Source organism: Sinocyclocheilus rhinocerous, unplaced genomic scaffold (assembly GCF_001515625.1).
Source record: "Sinocyclocheilus rhinocerous isolate Xijiao unplaced genomic scaffold, SAMN03320098_v1.1 scaffold45, whole genome shotgun sequence".
Taxonomy (NCBI): domain Eukaryota; kingdom Metazoa; phylum Chordata; class Actinopteri; order Cypriniformes; family Cyprinidae; genus Sinocyclocheilus; species Sinocyclocheilus rhinocerous.
In genome coordinates, this window is record NW_015632734.1 from 562,497 (window position 1) to 580,055 (window position 17,559).

Consider the following 17,559-nt stretch of genomic DNA (forward strand, 5'->3'; position numbering starts at 1 on the left):
ATTTTCACGATGCAAATTGTTGCAAAGCAGCTTTACAGAAAATTAAGTTTCTACAATATATTTAGTCATATATTTATGTCAATCCCGTGGCAGAAACAGAGAAACAAATAAAGACATAATTAGCGTAGCTGCTGTTCCAACAAAGCAAAATTTTTTTGTTTAACCCAAGCTAAGGAATAATAATGTGCATTTGATCAGATATAACTGCAGTACAAGATTATGAGATGCATTATTTGAATGCTTGGCCAAAGAGATGTGTCTTTAATCTAGATTTAAACAGAGAGAGTGTGTCTGAACCCCGAACGTTATCAGGAAGGCTATTCCAGAGTTTGGGAGCCAAATGCGAAAAAGCTCGACCTCCTTTAGTATAGTTTTGTAATCGATCTATGAGTATGTCATGATCTATAGTATTGAACGCAGCACTAAGATCAAGTAAAACTAGCAATGAGATGCAGCCTTGGTCTGACACAAGAAGCAAGTCATTTGTAATTTTAACAAGTGCAGTTTCTGTGCTATGGTGGGGCCTGAAACCTGACTGAAATTCTTCATAGAGATCTTTTTTTTTGGAGGAAGGAAAACAGTTGAGCAGACACAACTTTTGGACATAAACGGAAGATTTTAAATGGGTCTGTAATTTGCCAGTTCACTAGGATCTAGTTGTGGTTTCTTAATAACCGCCAGCTTGAATGGTTTTGGGACGTGACCTAAAGACAACGACGAGTTAATAATATTGAGAAGTGGTTCTTCTGCTACAGGTAACAACTCTTTCAGTAATTTAGTGGGTACAGGATCTAACAGGCATGTTGTTGGTTTAGATACAGTGATAAGTTTATTTAGCTCTTCCTGTCCTATAATTGTAAAGCACTGCAGTTTATCTTTTGGTGCGATGAATGAAGCTAAAGTATTATACGCTGTAGAATCTACATTTGTTATTGTATTTCTGATGTTATCTATTTCATCAGTGAAGAAATTCATAAAGTCAGTACTATTAAACTGTGAGGGAATGTTTAGATCGGGTGGCGTCTGGTTATTCGTTAATCTAGCCACTGTGCTAAATAAAAACCTTGGATTGTTTTGGTTATTTTCTATGAGTTTGTGGATATGCTCGGCCCTGGCAGCTTTTAGAGCCTGTCTATAGCTGGACATACTGTTTTTCCATGCAATTCTAAAAACTTCCAAGTTAGTTTTTCTCCATTTGCGCTCAGAATTACGAGTTTCTTTCTTGAGAAAATGGGTATTACTGTTGTAACATGATTACGACTTGTTTCCGTTGTGTTGTGACTTGTTTCGGTTGTTGTGCTAATTTCGTTGCGACTTGTTTCCGTTGTGTTGTGGAGATTTCATTGGGTTGCACACTACTGGGTCACCGTATTTTCCACTATACCTTAGGCCCCAGAGAAACAAGCGTGCAGCCAGCTTTAGAATTCTGTCTTTGAACTTCTGTTTTATCTCTACAGATCTTATGTAGCTCCACCCATTTTCAGCGCTGTGCTTGTCTTCTGTCTTCCGTTTGTATTTCCACAGAGTGAAGTCATGCTAATTTATGAATGAACCGCTTATTTTAAAATTGTCTCATTTGTTATGACATCCGCTTTAAACATTACAATGCACATTCGTTAACTACAACTTTCGTTAACTACAATAAATAAACCCACTTCTTCAACACTGACGCAACAGAACTACCGCAAAAACGGAAGTTCAAAGACAGAATTCTAAAGATGGCGGCGCGTTTGTTTCTCTGAAGCATAAGGTCTATAAAGAATGGAAAGGTTCCATGTATGTTAAAGATTACTTGAACTATAGATGCCAATAAAGAACATTTATTTTTAAGAGTGTATATAATTTTAATTTGTTATTTAATCTGGTCACCAGCTGAAAAGCAATTAAATGTCTTCAGAACACTTGAGATACAAGGGTTAGCCGTTATCTGGGTCAAATCTTTCTCAAAATCCCAAAGGAGGAGCATCATTATGAGTTCCACCACAATGTCTACTGTCAAAATCTTTCCATCCTACAATGGAAATCCTCTTTAACACTCCAGATACTCCAGCCAAATTAATTATTCCTCTCTATTTGGATTTAGACGAGAGGCCTTGATAAGAACCCAGGAGCCAGAGGAACATGAGAGGATACAATTAATATCTGACATGGTCAAGAGTTCTGTGCTCAACTTCTCGCATTTGAAGAGGATGACAAATGAAAATTAACCTCCAGACCTTAATTTTTTAACTGCGTAGAGTAAAAGGGAAGAGATGGTAATTCATCCATGGAATCAGTGTGAGTGGTCGGTGTGGCGACAGGAAGGGCTTCAGCTTTACGGCCATTAGTGAAGCACTCAATGCTAAATGCAATCAGAAGATGCATTAGCTGCAAAAGGGAGGGAGCAAATTTTACAGCACATTTCTGCTTGCAAATTGATTTGACTTGAAATGAGTGAATGATCAGAGGTTTCGATTCTGTATCATTGTGCAGTACTGTCAGCTAAATCTCTTCTATGCATTTCATCCAGTGTATCGCCAGCTAATCTTCGACATCCTGTGACATGACATTCATCTGAATTTACATCATCTCATGGATGTAACAGTAAAACAGTTCAGCTCACAGATGAAGACTATCAGATCTCAGCCCATAGATCAGTGACTGTCTTGACATTAGTGCACTTGGCAGTTTCAGAGACGCCCTTGTCTACCTCTATTCTGGAATTTGACAATTGGGTTTAGAGTCCACAAATGAAGTAGCCTTCAACAAGCTTTTCTTATGAAACCAAAGCGTAAAAAACATAAATAAATAAGAATTGAATTTCTTGGAATAGAAAGTTCAAAAGAAGAGCATTTATTTTGAAATAAAAAATCTTGACAAAAATATTTTTTACTGTCAATTTTGATCAGTTTAATGCATCTTTTCTGAATAAAAGCATAAATGTATTTAACAAAACGGTTAGACTTTATTTTAAGGTGTTCTTGTTAGTGTAATTATACATTTAAGTACTGAGTCACTATATGGTTAGGATTTTGCTTAGGGTTACTTGTATATAATTATGCATAATTAGTTATTATAATAGTAATTACATATAACGTGTAACAAGGACACCTTAAAATAAAGTGTTACCAAAAAACTTACCCCAAACTTTTAGCTGTGTATTTCAAACACATAATGTATTATGTAAGTTTTAAACACCGTAACATCAAACAGTGCAGGGTTACAGTCTGATAAGTAATGAAGATGTTTTTTTTATTTTAGACACATCACCAAAGAGATACATTTGAGCAATATACAAAAATTTTATTTGTTTTTCATAGGAAGTGCTTCAAAATCTAAATTTTTAGGAAAATGTTTGATGGAAAAACCAATAACAATATCAACTCAAAAATCTTCATCTTCACAGTAGACCAATGCACTCATCTCTAATTATGTGAATAACTGCCCATCGTCTTGTCTATCACACAAGTAACAAATGCAGATGTGTCAGGTTTAAACCCTTATTAACACTGGATACAATGCAATAGAACAGTGTGTGTGTGTGGGCCAGTCTTTTCCAGATCTTTCCAGCAGAAGTCTCCGTGTGTTCACGCCTGAGCCAGTCGCTCCAGGACTCTGCGATACTCTGCCAGCACATCCTGGTAGCTTTTCTCCAGCTCCTCGTGTTGCAGTCTCGTGTCCATCTGGCTGATGTGGGACGCCAACTCCTCTGGCCTCAAACATTTCTGCATCTTAGTCAGCTCACGCTGGTTTTTCTACACACAAGGCAAATGTGTTGGGAGAAAACACACAGGTGTCAGTACGGCGCAGGAGAAAATAAGATGCAAAGCAGCTCACCCGATCCCATCCAAAAGCTGCCAATGAACAGAAACCCCAGGGCAAATCTGATTACATCACAGCTAAACTTCATGCATAAAAACACAGCGAGAGAAAGAGAGGAGAAATAAAAGAGCCGTGAACAATAATTGAGTCTGTAAGGTTGTTGAGAGGCTTTGGCACCGAACCAAGACTCACGAAACATGAATTGAAAAGAAAGCGCACACACACACACACAGATTTAGCATTCAAACACATATGTGACCCTGGACCACAAAACCAGTCATAAGGGTCAATTTCTTGAAAGGACAATATTTGGCCGAGATACAACTATTTGAAAATCTGGAATCTGAAGGTGCAAAAAAATCTAAATATTGAGAAAATCACCTTTAAAGTTGTCCAAATGAAGTTCTTAGCAATGCATATTACTAATCAAAAATTAAGTTTTAATATATTTACAGTAGGAAATTCACAAAATATCTTCATGGAACATGATCTTTACTTAATATCCTAATGATTTTTGGCATAAAATAAAAATCGATAATTTTGACCCATACAATGTATTTTTGGCTATTGCTACAAATATACCCCAGCGACTTAAGACTGCTTTTGTGCTCCAGGGTCACATATACACTAAATATAATATATAAAATATTCACTAAACAGTTGAAAAACATTATTTTCTGCATGTAATGTTTCTAAATTTCTGTTAAAATACTTCTGTCTTAGCTTCATAAGCAGTGACAACTATAAGCAAGCCGTCAATCAGCAGTTTTCCCTCTTCATCTACTTTTTCTAAAACACAATTTGCTAACAGAAGCACGTTGCATGAAAAAATCAGCCGACCACTGATGTCCCTTATATATAAAAAAAGCTTTAAAATTGACATATGAGGTATTTCTGTGTAATTTATGATACACACATGTCAAAATGTTGCCACAATTGAAAACCACTATTGAAAACTTATGGGAAAATCCAGAGAGAAGCCATGGTAAATTAGCCTGTCGGGTTGCTCTACAAACTGGTATCCCGACTGAACAGCTCTGTTGTGTAATTCCTTTAGTGAGACGCTGTGTGCAAATCTAGGGATGTCAGAAGTATTGAGGCTGGATTCACAAGACATCCTTCAGAACAAAATTATTCTTCATTTTTCTTTTAAGATTAAAGTTAAGAATATGTTGTGTTCCCAAAACATTTTTTATTTTTCCTTAGGATTGTTCTAAAGACAGATATTAAATTCCTGGGGGAAAAAATGGCTGCAGGGAGTGCAAAAAGACAGTCTTTGAGGTTTTCTACATTGAGTTATTCAGCAGTCTTCAGAAAGAATCATCGTACATTTACATAACAAAGGAGACATTTCCTTAAAAAAATTATATAAAATAAATAAATGAAAATATCCATTTCAGGAATAGCACATTCTTATAAGCTTCTCAGAATTTATTTTAAACGTCTTTACTTCTTAAGAGGATTTTCATGAATCTAGTACTTCGGTACTAAGTGGATACATAAAATTGTACTTAAAAACCTTCACACTGTGTGTATGCGGTCTACACAATGAGTGTGACAGTCAATGTTCAAATGTTCTTGGTCTAAATGCCTATTTTAGAGATATTAATGTCTAAAGTTAAGGCAAACAAGCAGAATTGCAATGTTAATCCATCTTATATCAATAACAACAATTTACTGATATTCTGAGACCTTCAAGCAAGTGTGTATTGAAATGTTGGGCCAAGTTCATTATTAATGAATCACCTCCTACATCTCTACCTACACACACACACACAGACAAGATGTTGTGAAGACGGGAAAATCTGCAACACAATCAGAGTAAAGAGACCTCTAGAGGCATGTGGTCTGCAGATCCTGCTCTATTTCCTTTCCAGCCTCATGTTTTTCACTCTTTCTTTGGCTCTGTCTCTTTCGTCTGGTGTGTGTGCGGTTATTGTGCTGTCAGAGTTCTCTGTCCTGGACAGTGTCATCACGAGAGTGGTTCTGATCCAACACATTACCGCTGCTGGAGCTTCAGCACCAAAGCACATATCATATCAAACCACATTATCTGCAACATATCGACTAATATCACCACAACAGCCCAGGAGAATCAAGACACATGCAGCGAAAAGAAACAGTTAATCCAGTTAAAATATAAATGAAATAAGATGAAAAGATAAAGACCATTGCATAAAATCTTTGGCGAAAGAATTTTACAAAAACCTCCAGAGAACTGGAAAGTTCCAAAACCTGTTTGACTTTCATTCTACTGTGGAACTCAAAAAGAGAAATTCAGCAGCATGTTCACGTTGCTCTTTTCCAAACAATGAAAACATACTGTAACTACAACATATTCAAATAATAACAATAAAATCAAAGAATTCTAAAAGAACCAAGACTTCTGAAGACATACACATGACAGTTTTGTGTGAGAATTATGATATATTTTTTTCTCATTTTGAGTTCCACAGTAGAAACAATGTCATAAATTGCTTTTTTTTTTTTACATGACAGCTACTAGCCATAATATGCTTTCACTATAGAAAAATTCTGAAAAATATCTTAAAATATTGAAGAAATTCAAACTTTGAACAAAATAATGATATTTGAAATGATAATTCTTTTTTTACTACAGCACCACTGAAACATGTTTTTTCACAGTTGAAAACGGTTGTGCTGCGTTTGCTTTCTTTTCGAATTTACTGATGAATAGTAAGTTCAAAAAATGATTTGAAAAATATAAAAACAGAATTTATTTGAAATACACATATTTTTTAACATTACAAAAGTCTTCACTGTCACTTCAGATCAATTAATGCATTGTTGCTGAGTAAAAGTCTTTATATAAAAAAATAAAAAAAAATTCTTACTGAGGCCAAACTTTTAAACAGTAGTGTATTTCTTTAAATATTTTGGCCAGTAAGATAATGCACAGATTTTGTTTCTCTGACAACCATCGCAGAGGTTGTGTGAGCTTAAGGATGACTACTTAAGACATTAAAATACTGCGTGTCAAATTATAACTATAACACATACACAAGCCTGCAGAAAGATGACTATTGAGGTCAAAAGAATTTAGTGATACTGCACAGCTCCAGTCCTGAGATACACAACTGTAGCGTGTCTTCATGCAGAGAGAGCGGATTAGAGAGAGTCCGTCCGTGTGCAGGTGACTGGGTGCTGCATTCTCCCTGCTAAATGGCTCAGCTTAAATCAGATGCAAATCTGTAATAATGACACTTGTTGTGAATGGAGCTCGTGGTGTGGATGTGGAGACTGCGGCTGCCGCCCGGTGTGAGCCATTATACCCTCAAACAAACCCAGACCGAGGCCTCGGGTCACTCTCGCTCTTAACACCGCGTGAGAGGATCACACAGGAAACGGCGAAAACTATGAATAAATTATACCAGACAAAGACTGCAGAATATCAGAACAGCAGCACTGAAAGAGTTTTGTTTCTGTTCATTTTTATACAGCACAAATAAACACAGCTAGAAATGTGCAGCTCTCTTTGAAGTCCAGAAATGCTTCATTTCACATGTTGTAGTTTGAGCTGTGCGGTTTGGAGAACGTTATACAAGCAGGCCGATCTTGGCAGTCGCGACCGGGGTTTGTTTTGGCAAGACTTCACTTGTTTTGTTGTTTCTTGAAATCCATGTTCAGCACACGAAGCTCAGGCTCCGCTCTCTGCGCTTTATAACTGACTAATCATTGCATGGGAGTTGTAGCAGTTACACGCCTAATGGGTAATGCACTCCGTGTACCGAGTCAGATTGCAGTCATTCTGCTTCTTAAAAGCAGTCAGTCAATGCAGACAAACAGGGATGGACCTACAGCTAACATGAGCAGATAAAACACACACTTACTCTGTAGGGTCCATAGAGTCTTTTTTTCACCTCCAAACGAAATTCTCTGGCTTTCTCTTCATCGCTCATGTCTGTGTTTCGGAGGCGCAGGATTTCATAAACACGGCGTGCATGTTTCTGAAAGTTAGACAGCATACAAGAGACATACTGTAAAGCTTTGTTCCTTTAATAAATATTCTAGCTTTTTCAAGCTAAAGTTTGGGGACAGCATCTGTGGCATCTTGAGCAGAATATGCGAGGTTCAGACTTTCTTGCACTTGCATGGATTCTTTAGTAAAATGTTTTATTCAAAATGTGAACATTGCCAATATACTGTATTTTAGAAGTGGAACTACTTTCAGTTGAAAGTCTGGTTATGTGTTACCAATGTAATTCCAGTTCAGGAAGCCCAACATTTTTGCAAAATAAACACAGATAGGGCAATTAGGAAACAAAGCTGAGTGGCCTTCTATCACCCTGAGGGGGTTTATTTTATGATAATGACCAGCCCGACTGTGAAAAATTCATTCAATTATGCTGTTTTCCCAAACAAATAAATACAACATGGACATGAAATACTGAATTGGTTTTAAATGATTTCATGTGAAAATAAAGAGAGCACTGAGTGATACAAGATCTAAGAACTAGCACAGCTACATAAGAAAAGCATAAAAACTGTCAGTGTGCCACAGATGCTATCCATAAAGCATAAGCTGTGACATTCACAAATGCAAAAGTCAAAACCTGAATCAAAAGAAGAACATCATGCATAATTAACCACATGAAATAATGTTCACTGTGTTATGTAGGTAACTATCCTAAGTTTTGTTGGAGGTCTTTTTTATACTGAAGAGAAATTATTTGTTTCTAATTGATCAAACATGAAATCTTACGTTGCATATAACATTACAATAAGGTGTAACGTCAAATGTCCATATGCTAACTCTCAATGGAGAATAATGCAGTTTTGAAACCGCAAAGAGCAGCGATTACAGATCGATTCTTTAACCTTGTCCATTTTTCTGGGTTAAAAGCATCTTGCTCTGGGATTCCCGTGCTATTCTGAATCTGTAACCATGACTCCTTCAGTAACCATGACTCCGAGAGGTCCACCATACCTCACGCAGTTCTCACTAGGGTAGTATGGAGAGCCAAGCATTTTGCCTGGCCATGCCATAGGCACCACCCTGAGATAAACACTCACAAACAACATGAACAGAGGGGATTGTGGGGCATAAAAGGGGATACTGGGTTATAATTGGAGCAGTTAAAGAGTGGCTGGAGTGGCGAGAGAGAGGAGTCCCGCAGGGGTCACTGTTAGGCCCACTCCCACTCACTACCTGCTAATGGCCAGCGGCCCCCGGAGGAAACGGATGTTCACTCCTACCTTTAGGGGCATTACAAGTTGAAAACCAGGTCATTACCTCTATATATAAATGCACAAACTCTTTGAAGAATTAACTGTTTAATTGCTTGGCTTTTTATTTACAGTATACAGCAACAGTAAAGCTTCAAAGAAACGAGGCAAAAATAGGGCTGGGTAAAATAGCTGAAAAAATATTCAAAATACAAAACGGAGTAAAAAAAAAAAACTGTTATATAACCATACTTTCAGTTTCCCAATAAATAAACATAGAACGATATTTAATGAATTCAACTGATATGCACCAATATAACCATGTAAAATAAACAGTGCTGCACACATATTTTCAACTAAAATATTTCAAAGCATAGAAAATGCCACGCAGGAACTTTTGAGAACATTTTTCGTGATAATCACATACCACTAATTTGACTGAAACAAACAGTTCAAAATTCATTGAAATTAATCAAACTATTTAATGAGGTTTGAAAACAGGTGCTATTCAAATATCTTGTGAGCTAGCCTACTGGGATGGTCTTCAGGAAACTTAAAGGGTTAGTTCACCCAAAAATGAAAATTAGTCCATAAATTACTCACCCTCAAGTCATCCTAGGTATATATTAGGGCTGTGCGATTTGGGCGAAAATATCAAATTGCGATTTTTTTGACAGATATTGCGATTGCGATTTGATTTGCGATTTTAAATTTGCAAAGTCAAGCTTCAGCTCAATATTGCCAATAATGTGCAGCACAGTATGGGTATCCGACTGGATTCGTCTGAAAGAAGAAAGTCATATACAGTAGAGTAATTTATAGGCTAATTTTAATTTTTGGGTGAACTAACCCTTTAATAGCAAAATAAAGCATTAAAATCATTAAAACTCTAAAATATCTATTCAATGTATAACACACTGAGCTGTGGTGCTCACGTGAGCAATGCAGGTTTGAATCCAGCTTGTGACTTTTAACGCCTACAAAAATTTAATTCCCATCTGTTCTCCTAATGTCTTTTCTTGACTATAGCTATTAATGAAAATGGACAGACATAATAAAGCAAGTAAACCTGCAAGAGATGTTACCTTGTTGATCTTGAGTTTCTCTCTGGCCTCAGACACCATCTCTTCACTGAAGCCCTGAGAGAGTTTCTCACTGGAGAAGGACGAAAGAGTCAAGCACAGCTTCACCAGCACAAAATCTCTCAGCTTCACATAGTTTTCAGTCGGGTCCTCCGCTGCAGAGCAGACAATTACGAAAAGTCAACTCGTGAGAGTCTTGAAAGTTTTCAATTGGTAAAATATAGTAGGAAGGCACTGACGCCAGACAAACCTTCATGAAAACACTGATTACATATGCTGAATGCATCAGTGGTGAAAATTAAGCTAAATGCATGTTTACTCTGGTAATCAGGGGAAACAAATACTTGCAAAACTACTGACTAGTAGTTAGTCACTGACTGAAGAGAGAAACAGAAAAGATAATATTTACAATATATTTCTGCTGATGTTGGTGGCATTTTTAAAAAAATGGTGGCAACAAGCTAATATCATGATTTTAATGCACTTAAAAAAGACTGTACTATCGGACTGAAGTTGAACGCACTGCCTCACAAACACAAGAGCATTAAGAAAAATATGTTTTAAAAGTGTCTAATATTTTAATCTTAAGTAGCAAAAAATATTGATAGAATTGCTAAGTTTGATTTATTTCATTATCACAATAACTACATTTTGACTGTGTTCTTGAATACTTCTTGAATTACACACTTTGGGGGATAAAAAGTTATTTCACAGCAAAATAAATAAATACCTTTTATATTTATTTCTCTATACATGGACAGAAAGAGAGAGAGAAATAAACCGAAATAGTAAAACAGTGAGTGCTGGGTAGATCTGGTAGAGTGTGTTCGCCCCCACTCTATCTCTCTCTGAATAATTGTGTCTTTGTTGAGGGGGTGAGTGAGTGGCAGCATGTGGCCAGCACATTTCAGCAGCAAACTGCCGGCAATTAACATCACATCCCCTCACCTCCCCAAAACTGAAGGCAGAGCAACTCAACAGCAACAACTGCCTTACCAAAGAAAATTCACAACACTTTGCCCTCTCTCCCTTTCACACACAGAATATCATTAGAATGGATGTGTGATCATACAGGTTGACTTTCTGAACACACACTCTAATGGTGCAAGGCTATAATTCTTTTTTTTTAATTCAGATAAAACCATTTGAAAATGATTTCTAAGATCAAAATCAAGAAAGCAACAAGCCAAATTTATAATCGACTGTATTGGAACTTTCATGTTGTAATTTTTGGCTGCATTAATTCATGTAAAAGTTGTTGTTTTTTTCCCCATGTTATTTTGCATATTATTGCCAAATAAATCCGAAAGTGTGATGAGAACCCTGATGCAAAGTGAAAGCCGGCTTTACATTATCCCACTTATTACACAACTAGATAGACAGACAGACAGACAGACAGACAGACAGATAGATAGATAGATAGATAGATAGATAGATTTTAGTGAAATAAATGGAACTATCATAGCTATATAAAAACAATAAACAACAACGGTCAGCAATATTCCAGTGAGCCGTGTAATAATGTAGATTATATATAATGGATATTTAAATTATGTTAGGACCAGAAACTAATTTGATAGCTGATATTATAAATCTATAATGCATTGTCAATGACTGTATTTAAACAAAATACTGTTTTTACCATTCACGTTTTCTGATTGCACATTTATCGTCCAACAAGGGTAGCACCGTGAGGGACAAGTTACAAGCCAACTAATAATACTTATTAATGGTTAGGTTCAAATCTTTAACCTTTAATTATGAGAAACAGTAATAGTGATCCTGACAAATACAACTACTAGTAAAACTTACTAGGAAAAACCTCCATAAAAACAGAAATAAACTACTCAAAACAGGACTCCTAACTGTTTAATCTAGGCTTCAGTGTCGGCTTATACCTGTGATGTCCTGTACTTTAGCAGAAGTGCAGTAGTATCGGTGGACTGTCTCTAAGAGCTGAGCCCCGTGTCCTTCTCCCTGGAATGGTGGCAAGATCAGCATCTGGCTACACACACAGACACAGAGACACACAGACACAGAGACACAGACACAGACACAGACACAGACAGAGGCACACACACAGACACACACACACACACAGAGTACAAAAGCTTTAGTGATGCTGGACAGAAGAGAAGATGCTTAGGCACAATACCAATTTAAGGTTAGAGCTCTTAAGTCTTTGAGCAATGGTTCTGCAAACACAGAGGCCTGTTACACCTCCAGCACCCTTCAGACACATGCTACACTACTGACTTTACAGAATCTACTCAAACTGACACTACTGGCCAGAGGTTTTGCTTAAAGACCAATGTTTTACATTCAACATCAAGTGGGGCACAACACTGTAACAAAATTGTTAATCGCATAAAATGGAAAGGAGAATATGGAGCTCTTACTTCAGGAGGAAAAAACACCTTAGTTTTATTCAGAGGCCTAAATTTAGCAAATATATGCATTTTGGTGCAGTTTCTAATATCTACATGGCCAAAAAGATGAAATTCTGCTTGTAATGTAAATCAATAAAATCTTTTTAACAATATAACACTACTGACCTGCATATACATTGTATTAATGCATATAAAATTGTCACTTGATATCTCCCAATAATGTCTTAGTAATTTGATATTTAAAATAAATGCTTAGTTTTATGATCAAAGCTCTGTAGTTTTTATTGTCGGGACAAAGAATGCAATCCAATAAAATGATGATTGTATGGATAATCAAGCAATCCTAAGCTGCTCCAGTCCAGCAAGTGTTCATCTGTAAATATTACTAGCAACATAAAAGTTAATCTTATGCTCAATTTACAAAAATCAACCTGAAGGGGGATGTTTTTACAATTTAAAAAGAACTTTTATTTGATAAAAAAAAGTATAAACTATCAATCAGACGACAGAAGGCATGTAAGAGATTGTGCACAACAGGTTCAACAGCAAATTTCTTAGAGACCTTAGAAATTGGCGTATCAAATATGACAAAGCTGGTTTTAAAGGGTTAATAGGCTATGACAATTTGATAAATGCATAAACAACAGCAGTAGTGTGATATGATAAAACAGGGCTAAATATTGCATTATATTCGCCATATTACCAAGAGAAAGAGCGACTGGAAGCATGACTTTTGACATCAACAACAAAATAAATGGAAGCGTTTTGTCCTGCCATTAAAAAGTTGATAAACCTATTCATTCTACACACCATTATGCACTTAGTTGCAATTCATTATTTGCATTTAGCATGCTTTTTTCCCTGCTTTCAGAACTCATTTTGGGTCGCGACCCACCAGTTGAGAATTACTAATAAAGACCGTCACACTTCCTTCCGTCCGCCTCGTTTTAGCTGCGAAAAAAATATTCTCAAATACAGTAAGCAATGATATCATCAGTTTCCGAAAGGTTATATGTGTTCATTCAGCAGTGGCCAACGTAATGAAACATTAGCGCGTCTTGCCAATCAATACATTAGACTCGTTTTCAAAACCAGCTTTCGGGCGGGTGATGCTGAATTTGTGGGTCTTATAATACCCAGAGAGGGGCTGGCGCTCAAGAGACGCAAGACGGTAATTTGGGAGTTTTAGGGACAAGGGAGAGAGAGATGTGTAATTTTCTTTTCCTTTTTTCGCAGAATAAAGCAGATAGTGGGCATGTGCTTCCTCAGTAATTACCTGACACGTGGTCTGGTTTTGTCTGGGTACACGTAGTAATTATACACTGTCATGTAGCCAACCGTCGCGTAGAGGGTCTCTCCATCCTTATTGTACTTCTCGAATCTGTAAGAAAGACAGAGAGATAGAGAGAGATGACAAAGGCGGGCAGGTCAATCGTAGGCACGCTCCCATGCACCGGACCCCCCCCTCGTCACTGCGGCGGGCCAGTGGCCTGTCGCTGCACCTGCTGGAGACACTGAATGCATTATGCACTTAATTGGTGCACTGCAACTTAGAGCAGAGAGGCAGGCATCTAGCCTCTTCACATCACTCCAGTCCATTTGCCCATTGTCTGTTTTAATGGGTGCCAAAGCAAAGAAAACACAGGCAGAGTCCCCTTCGCTACCGCTGGAGACTTCATTATTCAGCGTTTCAAAAGACAACAACATTCAATTCAGCCTCTTGGCCTGACTCAAGAAAGAAAGAAACACAAGAGCAAACAGCACAAAGGAAACTCTTGCCAGATCAACAATTTGCCTCAATGCAGGAGAAAATATAATTAAAGCAGCCTGATAATTGGCCCCACAAAGGCAGGAGAGACGTCCCGTTCGGACGCTTTACACGTGTGCGTGTGTGTGAGAGAGAGAGATTGTTCAGAAAGTTACTGTTCACTATTAATTGACACTACCTTTTTATCGGCACTCGCTGGCTTTGTGAGAGCACTTGATTTCCATGTTTTTGCCTGCTGAAGTTATCAACACGAGCCATGAGTTTTTGCCAACAAGTTACATTTGTTCAAACGCTGAGAAATATATCTGAGAGACTCTTTATTTAGCATTTGTCTGTCAGTGGTTGTCAATTGGTTTTGTTTCTGGACACAGATTTTACATTTAAATTAAGTGGTAAACAAAAAGGTCCATAAAAACAGAACTTTATTAGTCTTACCATGGTCTGCGTGGACTATACAATATGTAAAAAGTATGTTATTAACATGCCATAGGCTAAAAACATTGGATACCGAGCCAAACAATGGAATATTGCATTTTTATATCTTAACAAATCTAATTAAAAGTATCATCTGGGGTCCAAAAATGATAATTTTGGCATCATTAACTGTATGACTTTCTGCAGCAGAACACAAAAGATAATTTTGAATAATGTTGTTAACCAAACCATTCTAGTTACCGGTGACTTGGATATAGATATGGATTAGAAGAAAGTAAGTCATGCATTTGGAACAACATGTTGAGCAAATGATGACAACATTTTCTTTTTGAGACAAACTATCCCTGTAAGAGGAAAGTATGTTAGTGTTAAAGTATGTAAGTGGCATGCTGTCAATTACCACAGCCAATAATTTAGATTTTAGTTGATTGTAAAAAGTAAACATAAATTGCACATACAATAATGGACATACAATGGATGTCTATGGTGCAAGACATTTCAGCAGGTTTCAAAACAGAAATATGAAGTTTGTTTCATTTTTTTTATTCATATAAACCACTCAAAAAAGTGTTATTTGACCTGTACAGATGTCTAAATGATCCGTTCAGTGCTGGGATTACTGATCTAGAGGGACTTTGCTGCTGGTTATGAGTTACAGACACACATTTTTGTGGGCAGATGTAAACATGTTCTGACGTCCTTGCATGTATGATGCAAACTTTTAAGTATTTTTAACATATGAAGACTTGTGGTTATATTATTGAAAGGGTCTGTATTTTAAACGGTTTGTGTCTTGCCTTTTAGACAGAAGAGCATTACAAAACAAAAAAAAACTGAGAAATGAGGAATTATTTTCTGTGGTAATGAACAGAAGGCCACGCATGCTGTCGATAGTCTCCCCTGAATCGAGACTGTTCTTTTATTATGAAGAAATGTGACAAATATAAGAATACTTCAATGCTGATACAGATTGAATCCGAATCTGATCTGGGTTAGACACTCACACGAGGAAGAAATCCCAGTGATCGTCATCCACATCGATGAAACTGGCCGTCTCAATGAACCACATGAGAAAGGTCTGCAAGCGCTCATGGTACTCTCTGAACCCTGGACACGAGATATCCACCTGAAATGATGAACAGCAGATGAAATCCATGCTGTGTCACTGTTCACAAGGAAATGTGCTAGAACGTAATTAAAATGTGCAGTGGCAACATTTCCTAACAACACTTTTGCATAACATGGTTCATTGAAAAAGTCAGTCTAATAGGATGCAGCAATAAGATTTGTGACCCTGCAGCACAAAAGCAGTCTTAAGTCGCTGGGGTATATTTGTAGCAATAGCCAAAAATACATTGTATGGGTCAAAATTATAGATTTTTCTTTTATGCCAAAAAAATCATTAGGATATTGAGTAAAGATCATGTTCCATGAAGATATTTTGTAAATTTCCTACCGTAAATATATCAAAACGTAATTTTTGATTAGTAATAGTCATTGCTAAGAACTTCATTTGGACAAATTTAAAGGCGATTTTCTCAATATTTAGATTGTTTTGCACCCTCAGATTCCAGATTTTCAAATAGTTGTATCTCAGCCAAATATTGTCCGATCCTAACAAACCATACATCAATGGAAAGCTTATTTATTCAGCTGTCAGATCTATAAATCTCAATTTTGAAAAATCTCAAAACTGACACTTAAGACTGGTTTTGTGGTCCAGGGTCACATTTATTAATAAAATAAGTAAAAGTCAGCAAACCATAAGCGACAGGGTATACAGTTATAAATACAATAATCTTTCATTCAACTTTCTCCACTTCTGAAATGTTTCATTTTCTGCAGGTAACAAAGTCTATGTGAGCAAGAAAAAAAATAACATGAATCAGTAAAACCATAGCCTAATACTTTTCACTATGCACGATCCACACTGCCAAAGCTGGTACAATTGCCTGAGAACTCGATCATATTCCAGTTTGGCATTGCCAGCCGTCAAAGCGGTGACTCAAATGCTGTGGGAAACTCTGTACCTTGTGTATCTGGTAGGTGAGATCCTCTCCTGCCTCCACATTGTGAACTTTGTAGGTGTGCAGCAGGCTGCCGAAGGGTTTGAAGTTGGCCTCTTTCTCCAGGAGTGAGATGAAGTCATCTGTGTTACAGCAGAAACCAGCAGGAATGATCTCTCTGATCTTGCCCTCCACATCATCTGGCTGAGAACAAGCACAGAGAAAGAGCGAGCTGCCTTTAAATGACTAACTACCAACATTTGCAACGAGAGAACAGCATTTATGTAAGAGACCAGAGTGTATATTACACTTCAAACAAGAGAAACCAAGTCAATATTTAAACTTCTAAGAATCACAAGAAAAGAACCGTGTGAATTTGAAGTCACACTGAATTTACTCAGTTTAAAGAAAAAAAAAGAGTGTATATGTTAGGGATGCACCGAATGTTCGGCAACCAAAATTATTCAGCCGAAAAAAGCAAAATAAGCGAAAAGACCGAATAAATTGTACCGAACAATGCCGTGACGCGATCAAATAGCAACCAGCATAAAGTGAGAGGCGCGCACTCTTTATAATGCAACAAACATGTCGGCAGTGTGGAAGCATTTAAACTGTCCGAGAAAGACGCAAAAATCATTACAAGCACCGACAGCGAGAGACTGCTTAGTGCTGCAGCGCATGTCTTCAATGAGAAGAGGAAGGGGTGATTGTTGCTGGTTACTGTATGATGATTGAAATGGCCTTAAACAATTAGTAAATAAACTACAGAACGTTATGTTTTCTAATACACGCGCGCATTGCATGTATTCTGACAGCGCTGCACGAACTCACGGCGTATCTGCTTGTTAACCAGGGTTTAAAGTCCAAAGCGCGAGGAAAATCTGCGCTGA

At 37.2% G+C, this 17,559-nt stretch overlaps 1 protein-coding gene across 1 annotated transcript in view; it reads right to left on the bottom strand.

The window, feature by feature from the left end:
• Positions 1-3,087: 3,087 nt before the first annotated feature.
• Positions 3,088-17,559, bottom strand: part of LOC107742950 (histone acetyltransferase type B catalytic subunit) — a 33,505-nt gene continuing 19,033 nt past the window's right edge. Inside the window, exons 5-11 of the mRNA XM_016556034.1 lie at positions 16,694-16,873; positions 15,668-15,789; positions 13,737-13,841; positions 11,969-12,075; positions 10,074-10,225; positions 7,653-7,769; positions 3,088-3,734 (exon numbers count right to left, since the gene is read on the bottom strand). Coding sequence (XP_016411520.1) covers positions 3,567-3,734; positions 7,653-7,769; positions 10,074-10,225; positions 11,969-12,075; positions 13,737-13,841; positions 15,668-15,789; positions 16,694-16,873 — 951 coding nt within the window. The 3' untranslated portion in view covers positions 3,088-3,566. The remainder of the gene's footprint in view (positions 3,735-7,652; positions 7,770-10,073; positions 10,226-11,968; positions 12,076-13,736; positions 13,842-15,667; positions 15,790-16,693; positions 16,874-17,559) is intronic.